The sequence below is a fragment of the Carassius auratus genome, chromosome 19, assembly GCF_003368295.1.
Source record: "Carassius auratus strain Wakin chromosome 19, ASM336829v1, whole genome shotgun sequence".
In the NCBI taxonomy this organism is placed as follows: Eukaryota; Metazoa; Chordata; class Actinopteri; order Cypriniformes; family Cyprinidae; genus Carassius; species Carassius auratus.
Window position 1 is genome coordinate 26509764 of NC_039261.1, and position 21842 is coordinate 26531605.

The following is a 21842-nucleotide window of genomic DNA, read 5'->3' on the forward strand; positions in this document are numbered from 1 at the left end:
ATTAGAATGTCGTGGAAAAAATCATTTATTTCAGTAATTCATCTCAAAAAATGTGTATTAAATCAATTCAGTGCACACAGACTGAAGTAGTTTAATTTAAGTCTTTTGTTCTTTTAATTGTGATGTTTTCGGCTCACATTTAACAAAAACCCACTTTTACTTTAATAAAATACATACATGGTAATGTCCAAATGCTATGACAAGATATACAATGAAGTTTAAACCATTATGATTTACATGGAGGATTGGATCCCAAATTAAATGGGTTTCTTATAAAACTGTTATTACGTTTGTCTAAAAAGGAGGGACCATTGCATCAGTAAGTGTATATTTAGAGATTTTGATTCCCAAACAGTTTTCCATACTTTTAACAGGAATATTACACACATAGGTTGTTATTTTCAGCTGTAGGATCTCGCTTTTAGAAAATTATTAATGATAGGCTATTCAAAGACAGAGAACTAACAGTTACCTCATAATTATTAACAATACATTTTGTGTGTGTAAACAGCAGGTTGCCGTCTTTAAATTTTGTCTCTCGTTAATTTTTGAAGGAATGTATATTAATCGTATTTGAAGGCTTTAATTGTATATATTTATCTGCGCAACAGCGCCTCCTAACAGGTCAAAGCTGTTATTACATCCGGGTCGGTCGCTATATTCCTTCCGCTGTACATTTTATAACGCTGATCCAGGGAGATCACGAAGGTAAGCTCAGCATTTTCACTTGATATATCTGTTTGCAAATCAAGGTTTTGACAGTTTAAATTTTTTGACAATCTCATATACCTTCTGTAAATATATCCGAGCGTTATCTTTGTGCAATGCTGCAGTCCCTCAGATGTCAAGAGCGTGAATCTGGAGGTCACCTCGGGACGAGTTACATTTTTAATATCTGAGAGAGTTTGGCTTGTGTGTTTATGCAGTAATATATCATATGGAGGCTTCTTTGATCTACATGGATGTGTGTTTATTGCTGCCGTCAACTTTTTAATCTTCCCGTCTTTTGCCTTGCGTAACTGTCCCCTTAGTAAAATTTGTCTGAAGTGTTGATCCATTTGTAGGTTTTTTACTTCATGTATGGATTATTCTACATTACTGAATCTCAAAAGCTTGTGTTGTGAATACATTTTAGAAACTGCTATTATTTTGGGTTGTTTAATGCTTCCCTGGTCGTTTTGTTCTTAAAAAACATGTAAACATTCAATACAACAATAACAATGTAATTCATTTTACAAATATATCTTCAGCTTTTATTATTATTATTATTATTTTTTTAATAAGTTTAACAATTTTGTTATGATAAATGTTTGGTATTTCTATCTTTTTTTTTAGTATCTTTGTTCCTTCATTAGTAAGTTGGCAAAGCAACATTTCTAATTGTCATATAGATTTAATTTTTTTTTTTAATGTAATATTTACAGTATAATTTATTTAAATTGAGTTTAATTTAAATTACCAAAAAACACTTTTTAATAGTTTGTTTTAGTTAACAATAAGAGTAAAGGTCATTAGGACTGGAGTTGTTATTAAACGGCATCATGTGATACAGCTTTGGTTGTTATGGGACGGTTCGTGCTCATTGGTTCTTTCATATCTTTCAGATAAGATGTTGTCCTGTCTCGGCTGTCCCGTTCTTAGCCGGGTTCTGAGCACCGGGGCTTCACGTGCCCCAGTTTCTGTGGTTGTATATGCTGCATCACGCACTACTGCAGCCGCCAACACCGCCTCTCCCCCAAACTCCATGACGCTGGTGCGGTTCAACAGCAGCACAGCTCAACAGGTGACTTGTTACTCAAATCCACTGTCTGCATAATTGATGGTCGATGGAAATGAGCTATAATCAGTGTGCGTCACCCAGGAAACACCAAAGAAGACCAAATTCGGACCTCTAGCTGACCAGGACAGAATATTCACTAACCTGTATGGGCGACATGACTGGAGGTAAAAAATATGAAATTATATTTAAAGACAGGACTTAAACTTACTCTTGAATGTTCCTTATTTGTTATGGAAGCTTGTTTTTTTTTCCATGGACTTATAGGGTTAAAACAATGTATTTATAAAATAATTGTAAGTCTTCTACAAAATCTACAATTCAAACCTTTTTTTCCATGCTATTGCAAGTGTATTTCTCTAAATTCTGACTTTTTTCCACTTAGAATAGCTTGTTTATATCATGCACTCAGGTTTTTTTTCTTCTCAGAATTGTGTGTTATTAATCGTAAGATGTATTTTCATAATCCATAATATGTGTATTTTCTAATGTTGGTGTTTTGTGATCTATTAAACATTTAAAATTTTACTTTATTATAAGTGCAATTGTAAAAATGTAATTTATAAGTAACACACACACACACATATATGCATGCATTATTGTCAGCATTGTGCATGTGTTTAATGTGGTGAATTGTCCATATATCTCAGGCTGAAGGGTGCTCTGGGGAGAGGTGACTGGTACAAGACCAAGGAGATTTTGGATAAAGGAGTGGACTGGATCCTGAATGAGATTAAGGTCTCAGGTCTGCGTGGCAGAGGAGGTGCCGGATTCCCCACAGGGATGAAGTGGGGCTTCATGAACAAGCCCAGTGATGGCAGGTAGGTTTGCATCTCAACAATTAATGGGTTTCATAAGTCACAAGACTCTGCAAAAGCAGATGTAAAGGCATGTAAAAGCTCTTTTCATTAGGATCAAATCAGGTCATACAGAAGCATATGAGTATCTATTTTTCACCCTCTCAGGCCTAAATATCTGGTGGTGAATGCTGACGAAGGAGAGCCCGGTACCTGCAAGGACAGAGAGATCATGCGTAATGATCCTCACAAGCTGATTGAGGGCTGTCTGGTGGCTGGCAGGGCCATGGGAGCACGTGCTGCCTACATCTACATCCGTGGAGAGTTCTACAATGAGTCGTCCAACCTGCAGGTGAAAAAGAAAGGGTGTGATCCCTCACAGAATAACACAATTCATTCTCTAAAGAAAGCTCAGTTCCAAAACCTAATGAGTTGGCAACAGAGGCAATATTTTAATGCATCGTAGGCGGTTTCAAAATGCTACATTAAAAAACAGAATACTAATTAATAAATGAAAACAGTATATCAATAAATAAAAGCTAATATTATAATTTTGTCATATTACACTACCATTCAAAAGTTTGCTTTTGATAGAATTACATGCGTATGTTAGGCAAGGATGCACTAAACTGGTCAGAAGTGACAGTGAAGACATTTATGATGTTACAAAATATATGTATTTTTAATCAGTGGAGTTCTTCTTTATTTTCATCAAGGATAATAATAAATAATGATTATGATAAAAAATTTAATTGCCAGATAAGCATATTACTTCAAACTTTTGAGTAGTATAGTATTTGTTATTAATATTTCACTATATAGTCTTTTAGAAATATTATAAATCATATAATATTGTAAATATTTCAAATACTTTATTTAATAAAAATATTCAAATCATGCATTTAATGATGAAGTTTTTTATCACATTCTTGTATGTGGTATGTGTTCCTTTTGTTAGTGTTGTCAGACATTATTAGAATTGATTGGATGTCAAACCTTCCCTGCAAAGGGGTTTATTTCAATAAATGTGTTCGAATTTACTACATTGTAGTTGATGGAGATAATGTATTGACCTCATGTGTTTCTGTGTGCTTTCTCTCAGGTGGCCATCAACGAGGCCTATGCAGCAGGGCTGATTGGCAGGAACGCATGCGGCTCAGGTTATGACTTTGACGTGTTTGTGATGCGCGGTGCGGGAGCATACATCTGTGGAGAGGAGACGGCGCTGATCGAGTCCATCGAGGGAAAACAGGGAAAACCTCGTCTGAAACCCCCTTTCCCTGCTGATGTGGGTAAGTGAGCTTTGTTTGGAAATGTTTTTGATATTATATTTTCTATGAATGAAATGATACAAGCTACAGTTTTTTAATGTGTTAATATGTCTAATTTTTGCATTACATTTTGTATACGTGACATGTTTTAAGTGTTATTCATTTAACAGTGATAAATTTGAGATGATCTTGTTGCAGGTGTGTTTGGCTGTCCAACAACTGTTGCCAATGTTGAGACGGTAGCTGTGGCACCGACCATCTGCCGTCGTGGGGGCACGTGGTTTCTGAGTTTTGGCCGAGAGAGAAACTCTGGCACGAAGCTCTTCAACATTTCCGGCCATGTCAACAACCCCTGCACAGTGGAGGAAGAGATGTCCATTCCTCTAAAGGAGCTCATTGAAAGACATGCAGGTACACCTCATTCCATCTGTACATGGAAATGTTTGTTCATGGTCTAATCATGTCCGATCTTGAAGATTATTGAGATTTAATTGATATGATCTCTTTAGGTGGTGTGCGGGGTGGTTGGGATAATCTCCTGTGTGTTATTCCTGGTGGCTCTTCCACGCCATTAATTCCACGTCATGTGTGCGACACCGTTCTCATGGATTTTGATGCCCTCATTCAGGCTCAGACTGGTCTTGGCACAGCTGCCCTTATTGTCATGGATAAATCAGTGAGTAAAGTCGATTTGTAAAATAATTAGTGCTGTTGATTTAACTTGTTCATTTGGTGCAATCAATTATGGAGAAAGTTCTGATGGACAAATTTAACACACCCGGCCCTGCACGGACATCTACATCATCTTATATTGCATGCAGTTGTTGATGAAACATGAGGTGGGAAGACTCAACTGCATGATGTAGCTTGTGAGAATGCAGTTATATGCCCCTAAAATTCATGATATGATGGCAAATATGCCCCAGTATTGTTTTTTTTTGTCTTATATTTATATCGTATGACACATTTTAACAATATCACAGGAGAAAGAGTGCTGTTTTTACCTGAATATCAGCATGATTGCAAATTTGATAATGATTTTATACAACAGTTCAATAAAAAGGAAGATAATCGAGTATTACATTTAAGTCATAATATTGTCAATATTTTTTTGTTTATGTATGTTTTTGTTCAATTTCGGCAACAAAAATAGTTCTGAACAAAGTTGAAAAGTTTTGAAATATTTACGGTACAAAAATTTAGAAAATATCTTGATTTAACATGATATTTACATACTATCCTAATAATTTGTCATAAAAGAAAAATTTATAATTTTGACCCATACAATGTTTTGTTGGCTATTTGCTACAAATTTACCTGTGCTACTTATGACTGGTTTTGTGATCCATATATATATATATATATATATACTGTATATATGTGTGTGTGTAATGTCTTTTCAGTTGCTTTTCTCTTTTAACACAACAATGACTATGAGTCACTTCTCAGCCCAAATTTATTTTCAAATTAATTTGTTATTAATTTAATTAACCAGCACATCATGTAATTAATTAAATAATAGAAAATAAAATAAAACACTTGATATTCCTAAAATTAACAAACTTGTGGTTTCTGTGGACATGGACCATTTTGAAACGCTATAATGCTCATTTTCTTCACTTCAAATTCCTTTATAAGCATTTTTTACAATAGTGAGATTAGCGAAATACAATACTGTAGGTCGGATTAATTTTTTTCTTTTTAAATTCTGTATGATTATTTGATTGTTTGGTCATTGTCCCTTTACAGACTGATGTTATTCGAGCTATTGCCCGCTTGATTGAATTCTACAAGCACGAGAGCTGTGGGCAGTGCACTCCTTGCAGAGAGGGTAAGAATTACTATACATTATACATTTGTCAGTATAAAAATGTGGTACATGACAGTGAATATTTACCAGTCTGTATGTTCTGTGCCTTTCAGGAGTGGACTGGATGAATAAGATGATGTGGCGCTTTGTGAAAGGCGATGCACAGTCAGCAGAGATTGACATGATCTGGGAGATCAGCAAACAGATTGAGGGCCACACCATCTGCGCTTTGGGAGACGGAGCCGCATGGCCAGTTCAGGTAAAGGCAGACTTCTATTTCATTTTATTTTAAGGATCAGTAGATCATTTGATTTATATAGACAAATTATTTTAGAATATATTATTATTAATCTAAACCGCTACAAATATAAAATATTTTCTTTGTTCTCAGGGATTGATCCGTCACTTCCGCCCTTTAATGGAGAGCAGAATCGCAGACTTCAAACAGACACAGCAGGCGCGTGCTTGAAAGCTTCATATCCGCCTCCTTTCTGGCTCATCCCGTCACTTATAGTTATTTAAGCAAAACCGACAATGATCTCTCGCTCACACTGATATGTGAACTGCTGGCATCCTCCTTCTGTTTCTCTTACATTAAATCAGGGACATTAAATATTAATCACCAAATTCTTTGAACCTTCAAGTAACCATGGTGATAGATTCAACATCATACTTCTGATTGAGGATGACCCTTTAAAATAAGAGTGAAAACTGTTTGAGCAGATGCATCACTCATTTACAGTAACTTGTCGTGAGTAATGGTTATGGTTGATGTAATTGTTAAATCACATTACGATGTTAATGCCGTTTTTCTTGATAAGAAAATCCTACACTGTATAAACTCTTATTTGTGGAAATAAAGAGCCTAGAACTTGAAACAGTGTTTGTTAATCTGGGGTCAATGTTTTTAGAACCATTATGTTTAGTCCTGTTATGATATTAATAGCATTTAATCTTTATATGAATTCTCTTTCTCTCTCTCTCTCTCTCTCTCTCTCTCTCTATATATATATATATATATATATATATATATATATATATATATATATACACACACACACACAGGTGTTGGTCATTTAATTAGAATATCATCAAAAAGTATATTTCACTAATTCCATTCAAAAATTGAAACTTGTATATTATATGCATTCATTACACACAAACTGGTATATTTCAAAATGTGTAAGTGACGTGTGCCAGTAGGAAACCTAAAGAGCCAACAGATTAGAGAAGACATACATGAACCGCATGTAGTCAACACGTTTTTGAGCCACAACAAACATTTGGTAAGCTAGGTTAGCCTCCTTGTGCAGGCTTCTCAAATGTACTTTCACACCCTATACTAAATGTACCCTATACAATAGCCTACTCCTCTGGATTGAGGCAGCAAACATTCAGTGTAAGAGTAAACAAATTACATAACAGTATTTAATATTTGAAACTAAATGTATATAGTGTTTTGACATCGACAACCCAAGTGCATTTTACCTCAAACTTGAGACTAGTTAACTTTCTAAAGTAGCAAATAACACACTGACAAAATATATTCCACTTTTTAATGTTTTATTGTGTAAAGGTGTTCACGAGACACTAACCAATCTCTCCCGAACTTGTTTTCAACGTCGAACACTCGTTCTCATGGAGACGCGGTGTATACACGCGGGGAGTGGCTGTGTGTGTTGTTTCTGAATTGTTTCTCACGTGGACGTCTGTAAAAAAATAAATGTACATATCACCTCAGTGACAAAACTCATGGATTCGGATGGCGATCTATTCACAGAGTTCTGTAACGTTAAATCCTACGAACCTGAGAACGCGCTGCTCACGTGACCAGCTGTAAATAATATTTATTTTTGTTACCAAAATGTATTTAAAATGCATTTAAAATATCACTGTGAGCAGTTATGAAGTAGTGTTATTTTAAACACTTTCCAGCATTTCAGAAATAAATAGGTAGGCAAATTACATCGAAGTACAAAGTTAACGTACCTACAGTGTTCAGGAGTGCTCAAAATGGGGTTAAGCACTGAATTTTGTTTTAACTTTTTGTAAACTCAGAGATGTGGATTCGGACGGCAATTAAATTACCATGCTATTTTTTTTAAAGTCCAAGTAGAAATGAGCCAATCACAAGATTGGAAAACCATACCAGAAATCAGCCAATGACCGCAGTTAACCCTCGAAACCGCTCGAAACGACCCGTCTAGCTAAGAAACATCAGATAACGGCTTCATCTTTTGGACAGCTTCGATTTTACATTTGTGCTTTTTTTGTCTCGTTGTCAAAGGTAATATAATCTGTTTCTCATTACTTACTAAAGATACTTGGTTGTTATTATAGGCATGCTGAAGTTTGAAGTAAGTTATTCTCTCCTCAGAGGTTTGACGCACGAGGGTTCGAATCGTTCTTAATCCATATTCTCGACTCTTGGTGTAAATTGCTAAAAAGTAATATTGATGACTGGTCGTTGTTGATGATAAGAGCTAGAATATATTAAAACCTTTTGGTGAATGTCGCAAAGCTTGTCAAAAAATTATTTTACACCAACATTCTTTAGAAAAAAAGCCTTCATATTAAGCCTGTTAAGATTTTGTTTCCAGTCAAATTAAACGCGTTATTTCCCCACGTACTCTGTTTATCTGGACATTTTACTTTACTATTATCATAGTTTTCAATAACAAAAATAATAATTTTAACTATCACATTTTCCCCATTTCTTTTTTGTGCTTGTCATAATCAAAAAGTTCCAGTTGTATTTTTCTTTCAATGAACAAAATCTATTTTTTCCCCTTTGACAAGTTTAATTAGTCACCCTTTTTAATTTAATGAATATTTAGTTATAAAATAACAAAATCACACAAATCCGTTTTGTGATTTCCTTTTAATTTATAGAATGTGGTTAAACATTGAAGGGTTCTTATGATGCTTTTTTGAAGATCATTATTTTGTGTATTTGGTGTAATAGAATATGTTGGCATGCTTTAATGTTCAAAAAAACATAATTTTTCAAATACTGAGCATTATTGTAGGTCCTGTATGCCCTGCCTCTCTCAAACGTGTTGTTTTCTACAAAGTCCCTCTTTCCGACAAGCATAGTCTGCTCTGATTGGCCAACAGACCCAGTGCATTGTGATTGGCTGAACACAGCAAGCACTCGTTGGAAATGTAATGCCCCTTTCCATAATCGCGAGCTTCATCTTTCAAAATAAATGTAAAGACCGTTAATATTGTCCTTAGTGCAGCCCAGGAATTGAGACTTTAGTCTTTGCAACTTTACAGATCTTCTTCATGCACCAAGAGCTTGTTACACTCCAAAGAGCATCATATGAGCCCTTTAATCTGTCATTTAAAAATAAAGAGCCTTTAACAAAATGAGAGAACAGCAGAACTGTGAATTATCAGTATAAACACTCTTGATTCCAGAAAAGTCCATGATATCAATATTTTACTTATAGGAGTGGTTTCTTTTTATTTCATTGTTCAAGTCATGAAGCCAAGCAGATCGGACAAGGCTGTGTCTGGAGGTCAGTGTTGCATGCCTGAACAAACTTCTGAGCTGCTCCTGTCACAAGTATATAGTAAGTAACTAAAGGTTCTGCTTCTTTTCACATTTTTGTTCACAAATAGTTAATCCTATTTGTTGTTTTAGGTAAAAGAATTTGTCTTCCTTCGGGATGGATGTGCACTTTGCCCCCTGCAGATTATAGGTGGGTGTCAAAGGCTCTGTTCAGGTGGTCTCCTGAGATGCAGCCTGAAATGGACTATGCTAGAGTGGATAGGATGTGGTGGTACCCGCCGTTCCCACCTCTTACCGTAACTGAAGAGCCAGAGATGGGATGCTACTTTGGGCATTCATTGTTTCTCTGGATGCCACAAAAGCTTTGGAACGTGAAACTTATCTGTCCACATTCAGACTGCCTGAAGGGAGAGCTCACATCAGCAGGCCTGCATCAGGAGCTCAGGCAGGTAGTCGACATGGAAGGGTCATACTTCATGGCATCCGAGCGTCTTGTTTGTGGGAAATGCAAGAGGAAATGGATTAGCTGGAGTCATGATGTAGTGTCACAACTTGATATTGGTCATAGAGTCCAGTTCCCTTGTATTCTTGCATCACAGGTGGCTTGTGACATGAAGGTTGTTCACTTTAACCGTCTGAGACATTTGGGGCCTAGTGTCAGCCAAATCCATAAGAAACTGGAGGAACGTCACACTGAGGTTTGGCTGCAAAAGACAGTTCGGTATCTAACAGATTGCAGAAGCTTTGCCCAAGCTCCTCAGTTTCAAGATCCACCTGCCATGCCTCTCCTTCCCAAACATTGTTGGTTGAGGCAAGTGTTCGCTCTGGACGTACTTCACAGAATGAATGAGATCAAGGCCAGCATAACTTCGACGTTTGGTAGTGTGCTAAAGATGGGTTCCACCAAAGAGTGTCTCAGGAACTTCTCGGGAACTTGGGTGACCAGTGTTTTCAATGAACACGGGCAGGCTGTCATGTCGGTGCTCACAGAAAACAAAGAGTCTGGTCTTGAGGGGATGATCTCCGGTGTCATAAATAGATACAAGGAAGCCGCAGTGGCTCCTCCTGAAGTTCTGTATGTTGATGGAGACTGCTGTGGGTCCAACTCTCTCAGAAAAACATTCAATGAGTGGAAGGAGGTGGAGGTCAGGTTGAACATCTCCGAATTCATGCGAAGGATTTCTGTGGGCTGCACGTCAGAGTCCCATCAGATATACCCAACGTTCATGGACCGCCTCACCCACTGTATTTTCAAATGGGATGAGGAGGACCTGAAGCAGCTGAAGGAGGCAAAGCATAATGAGCTCAATTCCGATATCATCCAGCCTCCTAATGATGAACTAATGCATCACCTCAGCAGAAGCGAGTTGGCCCTCCACTGTAGACGAGCCACGCGTGATGTAAGGGAAATCGAAGAACTCATCACAGCACTCATTCGGCTCTATGATGGGGAGGCGGGATGGGACTCATCAGGAGTGCCTCTCTTCAGTTCCAATATAATGGCTGAGATGTGGGATTCCCAGAAGAAACATCTGCCGTGTCTAGTGGATCCTCTTGGTGTACCACTGTATGAGCAGACTGGGACACTGGTGAAGGGAGGCCACCTTCTGCCAATCTACAAATGTTTCAGAGATTCCACCTCCATTGAATCCTTCCACCAGCATCTGAACCAGCTCATTCCAGTAAATCAGTTATCAGTCAATTTTGTTTTGTTTGTTTGTTTTAGTCTCTTATGCTCAAAAGGCACTACACTGCTATGTCGGCAGTGTGCCTGACTACTACTGTAGACAGCCATAATCAAAATACCAGTCTACACTGCAGTAGCTCAGTGTTGCAATGCTTGCAATTGACAGTTTTATTGATTTTTATATTTTTTATGATAATTATGTGTATGATGATGTGTTTGCACAATGTCTGAACACCGTATGAAACATTAGTACGCTTTGTGAAATATAAAGAGATTTCATGGCATTGTGTATTATATTTCAGAGGTGCCAGCTTGTTCTACATTTCTTCAAATTGAGTTTTTGGCTGGATTGGTCAGGTGGAATGAAGCGACTGCCGTGGCCTCAGAGGGCCCGCAGACACCTCAGTCTTGCATTGGGGTTCTCCAACAAGCTGTCAACCAGCTCGGAGAGGAAGTGCTTGGAAACAACATTGTGTCTACTATCAGTACAAGTAAATACACTTGTAAGTTAGATATTATTTTCTCATAGCTGAAGGGACAGCTCACCAAAAATAGGAACTCACCCTCATGTCATTCCACCATACAATGGAAACATTAAGAAGAGTGGGATACATGTACAAATAATAATTACATGAAATCCATCTGGAAATTTCAAACTGTTTTTTAAACCCTTTTAAAACTATTTGATAAAGTGGTATTTACCAGATGCTGCATAGGTCATACAAAACACATGCAGTTTTGACCCCATTCAATGCATGTTCAGCAGATTCCCCTTTCTGTCAAACATTTTTTATTGGGTTGTCCCACTTTTAATGTATTTAGAAAACTCTCTTGAAGTGAACTTACTTAAGTTTCATAGTATAATTTTTATTGTGTAATGTATATTTTGTTTGTTTGGTTGATGGTTTTTGTTGTATTTTATACTTCGATTTTTATTTTAGTTATTATTTTAGGATAATTTGCATACTATTCTAGTATTTTTTTTGTTATATATATTTTCAGTTTTCTCTTAAATTTTAGTTTGTGACTAAATTAAGTTTTTGTAAGTCGATAAAAGCATCTTCTAAATACATAAATGTAAATGTATTACTTTTTTTATTATTATTATTATTTATTAACAATGACTTGTAAATCAATTGTCACCAAAACCAGCATTCTTGTGTTTCACAGAATTTTCAATTCATGTGAACTATCAATTTAATAAAACATGGTTACATTTTGATTGCATGTTTTGATTTCAAGTGCATTGATCTTCAACTCCTTTTCAGGTGAACTGATTGGGTTAGAGTACCTGTACCATCAGACTGGCAAAGCAATCCAGGACAGCAGATTTATCATTAGACAGATGGAAACCACTGACCTCCAAGTGGCTAAAAGTGAGGGATGCTGCAAACTAGAGGACATTGGGGATTGGACAATCACACAACAACCCATCCCATCTCTGTTAGAAGCTTCTCGATCGATGTATGCAAGATATGCCTCAGGTTGGTATTGCCAAGAGGCATTTTTAAAATATTAATGCAAGGCATTCAATCTTTTCCAGGACAAGCCGAGGTGCTCTGTTTCAGGAGGAAGATCTCTTTCCTCCAAACACATCCTCGCCTGCTCCAGAGAAGGTTCCTTTCATAAAAGAAGAGGATAATTGCAACGACAAGCCTCTCATTTCAAACTTGCCTCCAGACACTGTGATGGAAAGCAGCAACACAACACAAGAAGAAGCCTCAACAGAACAACCCCAGTCAGGCTCAATGCTGACTTTGCCCATTTTGTTTTCCAGCCCTTTTCCGCTAAAACAAATGATGGTGGTTTTAGCACATGCACAAAAGATTGATGCACCACCAACAGCGAGCTTCCATGCGGTTCCTGTTCCTCACACCACACAGTACTACCAGAAGAGAAAACTGGTCAAGGAAAAAGATGGCATTTGTACCAGGAAGTATGTGCGAAGATCAGAGGCTATCCAGTGCAGAAAGTGCAATAAAGAGAGAGTAATGTCAACTCATCGCCAGTATTTTGGCAACTGGTATTGTGAGGAGACTGAAACAAAACCCTTTGCTGTGTGGAAGGATGAACTGATAAAGCGGGGTTATGGAAAGAAGAAGTGCTAAAGGATGTAATCAGCGATGGACATCCAGCTCCTTTTGTTTTAATTGTTCTTATTTAACTGCATTTTTTCCATTAGTCATATGTAATTAAAAATGTTGGCTTTTTGGTGCTCCTAATCAAAATATAATTGCAGCGCTGCGGTAAAATCATTTGTGGCAGTGGAACTGAGCTGTTTTATCCATACAACTCAACACTTCTGTGATTCATAATTAGTTTCTGGGTAAAATATTATTTTTATTTATGCTTAAGGTCTGTCGTTTATTGCAGTTAGGTTTCCAGACTGTTCTCTCTGTGCTGAGTCTGGTTTCTTTTATCATTTTATAACATTACAAATATATACAAACAGAACTGTTTTGGCTCAAGAGCTGTTCAAAATTGTACATTATTTGAATAAAAAAAAGAAACCATAACATTTAATAAAAAGATTAAGTTCATGCTTTGTTTCCTTTCTCATGCAACACTTTTACCGTATGTTAGGACTATATCCTGCTCTAGCTATTGAACGGTTTAAAACTGTCTAGATATTAGAGTGTCACTTGTGAAGGCATTATATCAAGGGAGGCAGAACTAATGATTGGAGTCCCTCAAGGTTCCATATAAGGGCCTTTGTTGTTTACAATCGACATAAATTATATTTGTACAAATGTAGATGTAGCTGTACATTTCTATGCAGATGATACTGTTATATACAGTACTGCTAGATCTCAGTATAAGGCATTAGAAATTGCAGGATGCCTTTACAGTTTTACCATTTTTTTTTTTACTTGAATTAAAATTGGTACTTAATTTTAAAAAGACAAAAATGTATGTTATTTACTCATTCTAGGAATGTACAGGATTTGCCTCAAATTATCACTCTATATGACCAGAAAAGAGTGTCATGTTATAATTACTTGGGTTTTTAATTAGATAAAAAGCTCACTTTTAAACCCCATGTAGATAACTTAGTATAAAAGCTGAGAGTTGAAATAAGATCTTATTATGGAAATAATGCTTTTATTAATTTAAAGGCAAGAAAGGAACTTGTTTCTGCTACCTTTTTATCTGTTATAGACTATAGAGATATTCTTTACATGCATGAAGCAAAGTTACATTCATTGGATTCTGTATCCCATTCTGCCCAAGTATTTTACACATCATTGTAGTTTGTATAGTTTATCAAGTTGGCCTCCACTCTCAATTCGTAGACAGCATCACTGGCTTATTTTTATTTATAAAAATATATATAAAATATATAATAATTATAGTATTAGGACTGTTGCCTTTTTATTTATCAGTTTTCTCTTTTGTAGAAAACAATAGATACAATCTTAGGTCTAATAATAGCATTCTTTTTACTACACCTGTTGAATTTGGTGAAATCACCTTCCGTTACAATGCTCCTTCAACCTGGAATGCTTTGCAGAAACAGCTGAAGATAAGCACTATTATCCCACTTAATGATTTTAAATTATATGTCACAGAAAGTTTCAGCTATAAGTGAGATTGTATATAGGCTGCTGTTCTGTTTTGATTCTTGTATGGAGCTTCATGTAGCAGTCATACTGAATGTAGTAGGATGTCTTGGTTATTTTGTTATTGTGTTATATTTTTTCTTTGTTGTTGTATCTGACTTTTGTCTTTGGTATGTGTTGTGGTATGGTTTATGTGCTGCTGATATGATTTTGTGTAATGTGGTATTCTTTGTTTGTTGTAAGATGAGGTTTTTCTTTTCTTTTGTTCTTCTTTTTTTAAATTGTTAAGTGCTGCCTTTCTTGGCCAGGGACCATTTGAAAAAGAAAAATCTTCTCAATATGATTTCCCCTGGTTAAATAAAGGATTAATAATAATAATAATAATAATATAAATCTGTAAATATCATGGTGACTTTTCCTTTGATAGGACTTCTCTAAAAGTACAGACGAGCCTAGTAATTTGCTCTTTTACATTAAGTGTATTTTTACCGTTAACAGAAGTTAAAACATTGCCATGCCCCGTGTGAGGCTCGAACTCACGACCTTCAGATTATGAGACTGACGCGCTGCCTACTGCGCCAACGAGGCTGTGACGACAAGTTTTGCAAAGGCTTCTGGGAAAAATACGCGGACCAATACATTTCTCAGAACTTTTTTCATATTTTACTCAGCAGGAACGCAACAAATGATTAATTTTATTTTATTTATTCATTTTATTGAGGAAAAAGTGTGCTTTTATTGATTTGTTGTTGACGTAGCCTATATGTTGGCAAATATCTGTGCAAGCGGCGGTTGATTAGGCTCTGGCGACATCTAACGGGAGCAGGAGAAGCTCAGAGATACATGTTTAACATTTAGTTTAATGTAGCTCAGAGGGGACACTGATACATTTAACCTGCAGTTACAGATGCATAGATAATGTTTTGTTTTTAACGTAAAATGCTGAATACTGATCATTTAAAATTATTTTAACGAATGTAAAAATAGTCGAAAAGTGAAATTAAAACCGCCAGTAGGTGGCAGCAAGGGTCTGTTAATGTATAATGCTTCGGGGAAATGTATCGTAGTAAAAGTATACATTTTAATTAGGAAATGTAGTGGAGTAAAAGTAAAAGTTGGCTTAAATATAAAAACTCAAGTACAGATACTCCCCCAAAATACTATTGCTTCGTTACATTACACCACTGTATATGATAGTACATTAATTCCTAATGGCCTCGACATTATGAACATGATCAGAAATTTGCTTGAAAAAACCTTCTACACTCTGACTGCTAATTCATACTTTTTTATTAAGGAAAAAAAAACTATATATTGGTATATTGAAGGTATACCTTCAATTTGTGTTACGCTTTACTTCTATGCTGTGAAATCTTTAATTAGTTTTATATGGTAAACTTAAGAATTAATAACTTTTGTATGATTAGTAATATTTCAGTATTAATTACATTTTCCATAATCTATGTTCAAATTAAGAAGTAAACGGGCTTTTGAGATATGTTTATTTGTACATCTCTCAGTCATTCTTGTATTTCATTGCATTATATCTTTTCCCCCACAGTAAAAACCACAGAGATTTGATCATAAAACATCATAAAACTAAACATTAAAATATCTAATTATTATTATTAGAATTAATAATATAAGGAAATAAAGTGACAACTGATATTACATGCATGTAGTATTTTATGCTGTTATAAAATGAGCCATAAAAGATGAATGAATCAAATAAGATATTTAAAAAAAATAATATATATATATACTGTTAAATGTAAAAAAAAAATACTGACTATTCTGTCATATGTAAGACTTTATAATGTTAAACTGCATTAAACGGTTGATTTTTTATATTATCTGTTTACAAAATGATGCGCCATTATGCGCAAAGGCCAACAAAAATAAAAACTCAATCTCCCACGATGCCGTGCGTTTCCTCCGCTATCTCGCGCCTTTCCATCTTGTTCCACTCTAGAGCTCAGCGCCGTAGTTGTTGTTGTGGTATGTAATAATGGCGGCAGTAGGAGGCGGATTACCAGCCTCGGCTGTCGTAGCGAACGTAAACAGCTCCGCCACCGTTCGCTGCCGTTTCCCAGGTCGGCCATGGACATCTCGGAGCCTGCTGAAGACGGAGAAACGCTTTCACGTCGGTCGGGTGAGGACTGAAGACAGAGAAGGGCCGAGGCCCGTCGACGTTAGAGCTACGCTGAGAGAGGATTCGTCACTATCACGCTTGCTCGGGCTGGCGGAGAAACACCGGCGCCAGCGCGAGGCGGGATTCTGCACGAGCGGGAGCGATGAGGTGAGGAAAACCGTTAACGGTTATAGTACTAATGCGTAGCAAGAGCATCATCAGCGTGTCGCTGAGTTGCTGGTGTCAGTTCCTGCAGAGATGCGGCCACCTGATCATAGCGGCGCGGTCGTAAGCTTCACGGATTACAGAGATGGAGTCTCTGTAAAGCGTTTAAAGAGACGCCAGTCGTAACTTGGGCTTTTGCCGGGCGGTCGAGCTCTCGTGGCGGGTGTTTAACTCCGGTTGGCGGTGTTGCCGTGGCTACTGGGATTGTTTGCGGTTCAGTGAGAGCGTGGTATCCGCTGATTAGTTTTAAGGGAGTTTGTGTAAAGTTATAACTAGGCTTTGGGATCTAATGTCAGTGTTGTCTGTTTTTCTCAGTCAATAGTATTTGTTACATATTTAGTTCAAATGTTTGGGAGGCGTGGCGTGCATCTGGAATATGATACAGTTAAGTTATTGTTTATCCATTCTGTCGCGAATCGTCTTTATAAGTATGGTTAAAATATGCAATGTTTCTAAGAAATCCTACATTCGTCAGCTAACAGTGTTTACAGACAAGTTAATTTTCATAGTCAGCTTATTAATCAGTCAAGGTGTGCTAGAAGTGTGGTTCAACTTCATTTTCATTCAGTAAAACGTTTAGTACGATAAGAACCGCTTAATTTGAATTGTATGTACTTAATTGTCTGAGTGCTTTTTTCCACTTTTAATTCTGTTAAATAATAGACTAACCAGGTAAAGCCTGACATATAAAATGATACTGTAAAAAGAAATCTATTAAAAGTTTGCATATGTTTTGTGTCATTTGATATGTCGTTTTTTATGGCTCATATTAGAAGAGGGAAAAAAACTTGAAATTTGGTGCAGATGTTATTTACATGGCAAAAAGTTAGATGGAATTGTGATAGCTTGTAATTTAAATCAATTTAATTTTTAGATCCTTATAACTGACCACTGAGTTGTCAGTCAGTATCTTAGTAAGGTGATATGTATATGCTTATATTTTTATGATCAAAGCTCTTTTCAAGCTCCACTTGTGTACAATGCAATACAGTGATGATTTAGAGATGTAAAAATGAACAATGCTCAAAAGACCAGGCTGTATATGTTATGCTTATGTTTTAACATAAAACACAACTAATCCATAACTATGGATAATAAAGTAAAAATTGATTCTGTTCAGTAAATGTTATAATCTTGAAATATTATTAACTATATAAAAAAATCAAAGCAAATTTATTATAAACTGAAGGAAGACATTTTTAGTATTATACTAAAAGGCATTTTACAAAAAATGAATGAAATCCCAATTATAGGGCAGTAGGCATGTAAAACACTTAGTACAAAAGATTGTCTTTTTTGTTAGTGAGCAGCATCCCTGCTAGATTTTTTTTATTTTATTACAAAGTATGTTTTCAGAAATTCCCTTAGCTAATGCAGTGAAACCAAAGCACTGAAAGCTTGAATGCAGTCTGATTCAAAGCTGAACCAGCACAGCTCATGTTGAGCTTTGACATCACACACCTTCTAGACTGATGCAATCCGAATCTGTGCTTTGTAATTCAGAGCTATCTGCAATCAGAGGACTTTCCAACATCATCCTTAACATAAAAAGGACAGTTGTGCTTTATGTGGATATGAAAAACTGGATTTTGGAAATCCATGAGCAGGTGTAAGTAGCATTGAATGGTTAATGGTTGGTGATGCTTACATGTATTGATGTTTCCAGTTGTGGACATTTTTTTTCCTGAGCTGCTTAGACTTAAAGATTGAGTTTTTAATTTGTGTTGCACTTTGGAAATATCCGAATTTTTCTGATGTTATTAAGTTGTCACTTACCAGTTAATGCTCTGTTTGCACTTGGGTGCCTTGGTAATCTTTAGTAAAATTATACAATACATTTTAAAATGGTTTGTTTTGAGACTTGCCTGCTCTTATTTTCAGTTTGTTTTCAGTGCTTTTTTAAAAGCAGCTTTTGAGTCATAAGTGAAATTTGTTATGATAAAGCTGTAACTTTCAAAACTCAGAACCTCCTTCTCAGCTTATATTAATTTAGTACTGGGATGTGTGGTTTGTACTCTTCTGTGGAAGCATTTCTCACCACTCAGTCTTTTAGAGAAATGAAGCAGGGACCCCATGTTACATATTTTGTTGTTGTATGTGAAGCCTGGCCTATAAAAACTGATGCCTTTGATTATTTGTTCTGTATAATTCCAGTGTTATCAGTCAAGCAGGGGTTTTGTAGTCCTGCCTTCTGTCATTGTACTCAGCACTGAGTAATATAATGGACTGCATACATTCATTGAACTACTATTGGATTAGCCAGTGCAGAGAAAGATAAAATTGTGTAAACAATCAAAATGTCCTGTTCCTACATAAATTAGATAAATTAGATTTTAGATCAATAAAATCGACTAACGGTCTAGGTCTTCATGTGGTTTTGTGGTGTTATATTTTATGTATCATTCTTTCTCAGGAGGGAGACTTCACAGGCTTTAGAGTGGATGGTCAATGGTCCACGAGTTCTGGACAAGGCTCATCAAGTGAGTGTTTCAGTTGTTTCCATGTCTAAGTATTTTGATGGTGTAAACCAGTGTCCTCAAACTCAATCACTCTGCAGAGTTAAGCTCCAATCAGCTCCAAATCACACCTGCTTGGAAGTTTCTAATGATCCTGAACAGCTTGATTAGCTGGATCACGTGTGTTTGATTAAGGTTGGAGCTAAATTGTGAAGAGCTATAGGAATTGAGTTTGAGACCAATAGTGTAAACGTATAACAATAATTTGGTCTCATTTGTCCTATGTGCTGTTTTTTTATATTAAACTTGGTCATTCAAGCCAAAATGTATCCACTAAAGAAAAGTGTTTTTCTTGTGTTCTGACTTTTAAGGTTTAATTAGTGGGACTTGCTCACACAGTCATCACTATTTTTATAGTACACAATGTCAGTTATTCTCTGATATTTGTGTTTTTCCTTATTTATTGGTTGATGTTGGCTGTTTGTCAGCTGATTGGCTGTATAATTGTGCATAAATTTATGCATGTTTTTACATTAAGATTACCTACGCTTAATGTTTATCTTTAGTAACAGTATTATTTTAAGCAACACTTAATTATGATCTTTAGCAGATGGAAATGGAAATATATTTTGTATACATGGTGTAATTCCTTGATTCTAGTTTTAGCTGCTTTATTTAAAATATAAAGAAATAATAGGTAAATATATAATAACATTTTAACAAAAGAGTTTAGTTTTTCAATTGAAATATCTAAATATCAAAATAATTATCTATTTTGATATCGATGCATCCCTAATTGAGAATAATTTATTCAGTAAAAATATACATTTAGGGTAGTACTATGATTAATTATATAGTTTATGCTGTCTTGCCTCTTGCTCTTAGTTATTGTGTTTATTAAAAATAAAAGGTTGTAATGTTTTTTTAAAATATATCTCTCTTTTAAAGGCAAAACCCTTAAACTGGCATCCTCACAGGTGAAGCCACCTTTGGCGCCAAATCTAAAATCAAGACTATTGAAAAAACCTGATATGAAAGGCAAAAGATTTTCCAGAACCGACCAAAAATCTGAGAGGCCTAAAATGGTTATTAAATTGGCATCCAAGAAGGTGAACAAAAAGATCATGGAACAGTCACAAAGGCCATCTGTGGATAAAGATAAACCACTGAAACAGGGCAGCTCAAGTAAGAAAAATGGCAGGGTACTCGGGAACCAGAAAGAGGGAACAGAAGCCTCCTCAAAGACAGAAAATCATGAAAATGGTCATAGGGCTTTTGAAGAGGAAGAGATCACCGGAAGGGCAAAGGAGCGTGGTTCCATTAAAGTAGACAGACGGACGAGGCCGGGCAAATTAGTGTGGAGCTTAACACTGGTTAAAGGTAAAGAGCGAGCCACCAGAGTTAGAGACACCCAAAACCAAAGAGCTTCAGCAGAATATGCTAAGACCCACAGGAACAAGACAGAGGGAATGACTGCTAGTGATCAGAAAGGTGCTGTACCCTCAAAACCAGTGGCCAAACAGAGAAGGGGCAGAAGGACAGACATAAACAAGGAGCCTCTAGAATCTCTTGGTGATGCAGGACCTTCTTTTAGTGATAGTTTAAGTTCTTCCCGAAAGCAGCCTTTTGTTAGACTACAAAGAAAGTTACTGCAACAGGAGGTGCGCCGCAAAGTACCTCGCAGTCCAGGACAGGCCCCTAGCATGCCAAGAAAGAGACAGCGACTTGCTCTAGAGACAGACTCCACACACGTGCTGCAGCCGGTGGAAGGACAGGAACAGGCAGTTGGAGAGATTGAGAGATCCAAGCCTGGAAGCCAATCTAAACAGCCTAAACAACCCGCTAGACCAATTGTTAGTGCTCGATCTTCCCGGGTCATCAAGGTCCCGAAGAGGTTCATGGATGATGAGCGCATGTCTGCGCTTCCAGAACGAGGTTCCCCAAAGAAGCCAGCTCTTACTGAGATCCCGGTGGTTCTCGAGGAACCGAATATTGAGCTCCAACCCCTTCATTCTGGAAGCAAGCCAAAGACTGCACAAGAACAACTCATCCTAAACAACGATGAAAAGATGCAATCTCAGGGCGTCAAACCCATTTTGAGTTCCTATAGGCTGTCTGGTGGTCCTCGCGGGAGGGGTAGGAGACTTGGCCAATCTGCAGACCACTATAAGATATACTGGAAATTGAAGAAGCTCACAGCATGCCTGACAAAACGAAGGATGGAGCGGATTGCCAGTGCAAGCTCCAAGCTAACAGAGGACGGTGCGATGGGAGGGATCCTTGATGTGGGAGGAAGAAAGTCTGATCTCAAATTGCAGGACATGTATTCTCCAGGAGTGGTGCCAAAAGTAACCATACATGTTGGGAAACTCTCTGATCAGATTCCGCTTGTATCTTTGGCAGAAGTCCCTGCTAAGGAAAACGGTAAGGCTTTTACTGTCATGATTGAGTATCATGCCACTAATAATACACAATTATTTGTAGACTACCTATTATGCAAGGAATGCACCTCAAAGTGCTTTACAGTAAAGTTTAAAATTTAGGTACTTTACATGCAAATGGAGTAATTCATATAACAAGATTAAAGATGAAATCAATGTTATTATGCTAA

At 36.7% G+C, this 21842-nt stretch overlaps 3 protein-coding genes and 1 non-coding gene across 7 annotated transcripts in view; 3 read left to right on the plus strand and 1 right to left on the minus strand.

Moving 5' to 3' along the window:
- The first annotated feature begins 616 nt into the window (after positions 1–616).
- On the plus strand, positions 617–6533 carry LOC113120013 (NADH dehydrogenase [ubiquinone] flavoprotein 1, mitochondrial-like). Its single transcript, XM_026289817.1, has 11 exons — positions 617–708; positions 1605–1783; positions 1862–1944; positions 2428–2598; positions 2743–2926; positions 3677–3866; positions 4044–4256; positions 4355–4521; positions 5595–5676; positions 5769–5914; positions 6047–6533. Exons 2-11 carry the CDS (start codon positions 1610–1612, stop codon positions 6122–6124), a joined length of 1488 nt encoding a protein of 495 aa, XP_026145602.1. The 5' UTR covers positions 617–708; positions 1605–1609; the 3' UTR covers positions 6125–6533.
- Positions 6534–7855: 1322 nt separating this feature from the next.
- LOC113120014 (uncharacterized) lies at positions 7856–13323 on the plus strand. 2 transcript variants are annotated; one of them, XM_026289818.1, is made up of 6 exons: positions 7856–7942; positions 9141–9233; positions 9305–10855; positions 11162–11362; positions 12128–12323; positions 12403–13323. In XM_026289818.1, the coding sequence occupies exons 2-6, from the start codon at positions 9143–9145 to the stop codon at positions 12965–12967; spliced, it is 2604 nt and encodes an 867-aa protein (XP_026145603.1). In that variant the 5' UTR covers positions 7856–7942; positions 9141–9142; the 3' UTR covers positions 12968–13323. The 2 variants fall into 2 exon arrangements, with proteins under 2 accessions (XP_026145603.1, XP_026145604.1); XM_026289819.1 differs by having other exon boundaries at positions 9305–10852; positions 11159–11362.
- Positions 13324–14934: 1611 nt separating this feature from the next.
- On the minus strand, positions 14935–15007 carry trnam-cau (transfer RNA methionine (anticodon CAU)). The gene has a single exon. It is a non-coding gene; the product is annotated as a tRNA-Met (tRNA).
- A 1278-nt stretch (positions 15008–16285) lies between these two features.
- The window catches only part of LOC113120015 (histone-lysine N-methyltransferase 2B-like), a 28991-nt gene continuing 23434 nt past the window's right edge, over positions 16286–21842 (plus strand). The window contains exons 1-3 of one of the 3 annotated variants that reach the window (XM_026289822.1): positions 16286–16718; positions 19189–19255; positions 20180–21655. In XM_026289822.1, coding sequence (XP_026145607.1) covers positions 16428–16718; positions 19189–19255; positions 20180–21655 — 1834 coding nt within the window. In that variant the 5' untranslated portion in view covers positions 16286–16427. The remainder of the gene's footprint in view (positions 16719–19188; positions 19256–20179; positions 21656–21842) is intronic. The other 2 variants (XM_026289821.1, XM_026289823.1) reach the window with 2 other exon arrangements.

Excerpts from the sequence above, each read along its gene's own strand:
- LOC113120013 (XM_026289817.1), top strand. The coding sequence starts at position 1,610 with ATGTTGTCCTGTCTCGGCTGTCCCGTTCTTAGCCGGGTTCTGAGCACC. Across the intron at positions 4,257-4,354 it reads GCTCATTGAAAGACATGCAG|GTGGTGTGCGGGGTGGTTGG; the intron begins GTACACCTCATT and ends TGATCTCTTTAG. Across the intron at positions 5,677-5,768 it reads GTGCACTCCTTGCAGAGAGG|GAGTGGACTGGATGAATAAG; the intron begins GTAAGAATTACT and ends TGTGCCTTTCAG.
- LOC113120014 (XM_026289818.1), top strand. The coding sequence starts at position 9,143 with ATGAAGCCAAGCAGATCGGACAAGGCTGTGTCTGGAGGTCAGTGTTGC. Across the intron at positions 9,234-9,304 it reads GCTCCTGTCACAAGTATATA|GTAAAAGAATTTGTCTTCCT; the intron begins GTAAGTAACTAA and ends TTGTTGTTTTAG. Across the intron at positions 11,363-12,127 it reads CAGTACAAGTAAATACACTT|GTGAACTGATTGGGTTAGAG; the intron begins GTAAGTTAGATA and ends ACTCCTTTTCAG.